Raw genomic sequence first — 3,242 nt, forward strand, 5'->3', positions numbered from 1 at the left:
GTTACTAGTAGAATTAGATTCTTCTAAAAAAACTATGATTGATAATAGAGTTGAGATGCACAATGTTTTAAGACTTTTTTTGACAAATAAAGTTAAAACTCACAAACTCATAAAACAAATAAACTAATTTTGTTTAAAAGTCTAAAAAGGGCACTGCAATTGAAGAAGCTTGATGAGTGAAGAACATCCTTTGTGTATAAGGCAAAAAATAATAATAAGTGTTGTTTCTAAAGTAATAAAAAAAGGGAAAAAATCAGACAATAAATAAATACAAAACTTATTGTCTCAAGCAAAAACTTGAAAAGTAATTTTAGAAAAATAAATATTGAAAATAATTTTTTTTAAAAATCTAATAGTCTCTAGATACTAGAAAAAACATTAATATAATTCTATTGTATACAAAGTAATTTTGTCAATAAAAAAAACATGTGACATATTTCTTTTTCTATAAAAATTTTCATGTTAGGTATCATTATACAACTTGACATCTCAGCTAGACGAACACCTAATATAACAACAATTATCTGTTATCATATAAAAAAAATATTATTAAAAAAAATATGAAAGAATTAGATCAAAACTGATATATTAACAAAAATGATACATAGGTGAACTATATTTATTGATAATTTAAAAAAAATAAAAATTAGATAGAAACCTAGTATAACAATAAAATAATTGTTTATGAATAAATCTTAAATTAACCACTTATTAAAAAAACCCTAAATCTACTTTTACATAAATATTATGTTAAAAACATGAGTAGAATTTGAATTTTGATTAATGATAAAGATCTCGTGGGGTGTTACAAATAAGAATGTGAAATTGGGTCACACCATATTGCATGATTGGTACGGTTCAGGCTTTTTCTCACATCACAAACTTATACGTGTCAATTTACAAATTAAATTTTTTCTGCTTTTCAAGGTAAATCAGTGATAAGATTTCCACTACAACTACCACGTATACTTTCCCACAGAATTTTTCTGCCACGACGAAACAAATTTGTCAAACGAAACCGAAAAATGAACAAAAGAAAAAAAAAAAATGGCAAAATTGTGAAAGTGTTCTTTCCGTATATTAAGCACTTGATCTTAAAGCCTACAACATTGTTGAAAAGATATGATTGTGACACCAGTATTATTCTCTGGTTTGAGTTGGGTCATACATTTGGTCAAAGGATTCCAATGAACACAATGCTTCGAACATGCATGGTGGACACCCATGCGACTTCGTTTCTCACAAAGATGTTTCTTTTCTTCTAAATTGTACACATTCAATGAAAATAACACACAAAAGTTACCTTAATCTCTGTCATACATGTATCAACCTTCTCTCTCACCCTTCTTTTCCTTTAACCTTTTTAAGACTTAATTCACATTGCTCAGAAGTTGATAACATTATTCGGGAATTGATGTTAATGATAGTTTATAACCTTTTTCTTCCTTTAATTATTCGAAACACCTCTTAAGAAAAAAATTATGATTAATCTTCAAATACAGACAATATCTTAGATGCGATGATTGATATATCTCTTAGACTTGATGTGAGAACAATTAATTAAAATCTAGTGTATATAATTATTTTAAACTTTTTTCAATTAATAACCTTGTTAAGGGATACATTAATTGGAATTATTTACCTTACATTATAGGAATAATGAATATTGTCCTTAATTAGGTGAGGACTTAGCTGGCACAAAAGGCTCTCTCACTAATGAGAATAAAAACCCTTCTTTTGCATGATTGTGATCTGTGATCATGTTCACTTTCTTTTGGTCAATGATTTTTTTAAGAATTAAATTTCATTTCATAAAAATCACAACGAAAATGCAAGATCAGGTGAAAACATAGTGTGTTAGCGTTGTTACTTGCTTCTTCTTTCACGTGGTCTCTGTCATTATAACTCCCACAGCAGCTATGGTGATTGCAACCTCCACACATACCAACAAACTTTACACTATATTTAATACACTACTCACTTTACCAAGATGAAGAATTTGACTTAAAAAGTTAAACTATTTTTTTATGATAATTTGAAAATTCTCTACAACTTAATTTGCATTTGCATTGAAGGAATAAAATACATAAACATAAGTGCTTTACAACATGTTACTCATCACAGTTAGAGACTCATATCGCAGCCTTAAAAAACCATGAAATCACAGCCTCAACTCAACTCGGTTCCGAACCTGGGATGACTCGGTTGTGCCATCTCCTCCTTCGGCGATTCTCCGACCATTCTTCTACCACTGGTTTTTTTTCATATTTGTAACTCAAATAACAAACTCTCTCACTCTAAAAGTGAGATCTCAACTTAGTATTAAAATATAATAATTATCATAAACCTTCTCATCACTCAAATCTCAACCAAACAGGATCAAATGAAATTTCGAACATCTCCTTCGAGTCCTTCGGTTCGGTGGGTTCGGTCGGAGTGTTACCAAACGGTTTTGTCACTCGGACCGTGCAGGAGCGGTCTGGACTCTGGCCAGAAATCGAGGTTGTTGTTGAATCTTACGTGGCAGTGTCGTTTTAAGTCGTCAAGTTCGAGGTTCACGAACCGGTTCGGTTTTTCTGACTCGGACCAGGAGATGAACCGGAGAACCTCGTGGAAGAGAGTTTCGTCGCAGGGGATGACCAGTGGACCGGGGTTGGAGAAACCGTACTCTTCTTCAGCTTGAAGGAGGAGCTTCTTGAAGACGGGGTGGTTCAGGTACGTCGCGCGCACCACGAATCTGGTGAGGTTGGTGCCCACGCAGACGGCCACGTGTCCTGCAGGCACATCTGACGGTATGCGGTTGGCAGACATGCGAGCTTTGTTGCGCCAGCGCCGCAGCATCTGGCGGAGCCGAACGATGTGTCGGATTTGGCTGCATTTTGCGGACATTTTTTTTTTCTTGTACTGTGTTTTTTGTTGTGTCGTTGGTGTGGTTGTGTTGTTGGGTGAAGAAAGTTGCAGTGGAAGTGATGATGAAAATAAAGGTAGAGGGATTTGAAGAAGGTGTGAGGTTAAGGTTTTATAGTTGCAAGATTGGGAAAGTGCCCTTTGTGTTTTGAGTTATTTACGAACAAGACCTCTATCTCTGATTTTAATTAATTTAGCAAAGTCATTTTTAATTAATTTAGCAATACTTTTCAGGAATACTTTTCAGGAATAGTACTGATTTTAATTAATTTAGCAAAGTCATTTTTAATTTGTTGCTAATATCCAAATCTAATGAAAGTTTTGATATTAAATAT

The 3,242-nt window shown here is 33.0% G+C and overlaps 1 protein-coding gene across 1 annotated transcript; it reads right to left on the reverse strand.

Annotated features, from left to right (window-relative positions):
- Positions 1-1,998: 1,998 nt before the first annotated feature.
- Positions 1,999-2,986, reverse strand: LOC137816349 (auxin-induced protein 6B). The gene has a single exon (XM_068619450.1). The coding sequence runs from the start codon at positions 2,887-2,889 to the stop codon at positions 2,440-2,442; it is 450 nt and encodes a 149-aa protein (XP_068475551.1). The 5' UTR covers positions 2,890-2,986; the 3' UTR covers positions 1,999-2,439.
- Positions 2,987-3,242: the final 256 nt, after the last annotated feature.

The sequence above is a fragment of the Phaseolus vulgaris genome, chromosome 1 (genome assembly GCF_000499845.2).
Source record: "Phaseolus vulgaris cultivar G19833 chromosome 1, P. vulgaris v2.0, whole genome shotgun sequence".
In the NCBI taxonomy this organism is placed as follows: Eukaryota; Viridiplantae; Streptophyta; class Magnoliopsida; order Fabales; family Fabaceae; genus Phaseolus; species Phaseolus vulgaris.

What these genes read in the sequence shown, in the direction of transcription:
- LOC137816349 (XM_068619450.1), bottom strand. Translation starts at nt 2,889, where the DNA reads ATGTCCGCAAAATGCAGCCAAATCCGACACATCGTTCGGCTCCGCCAG.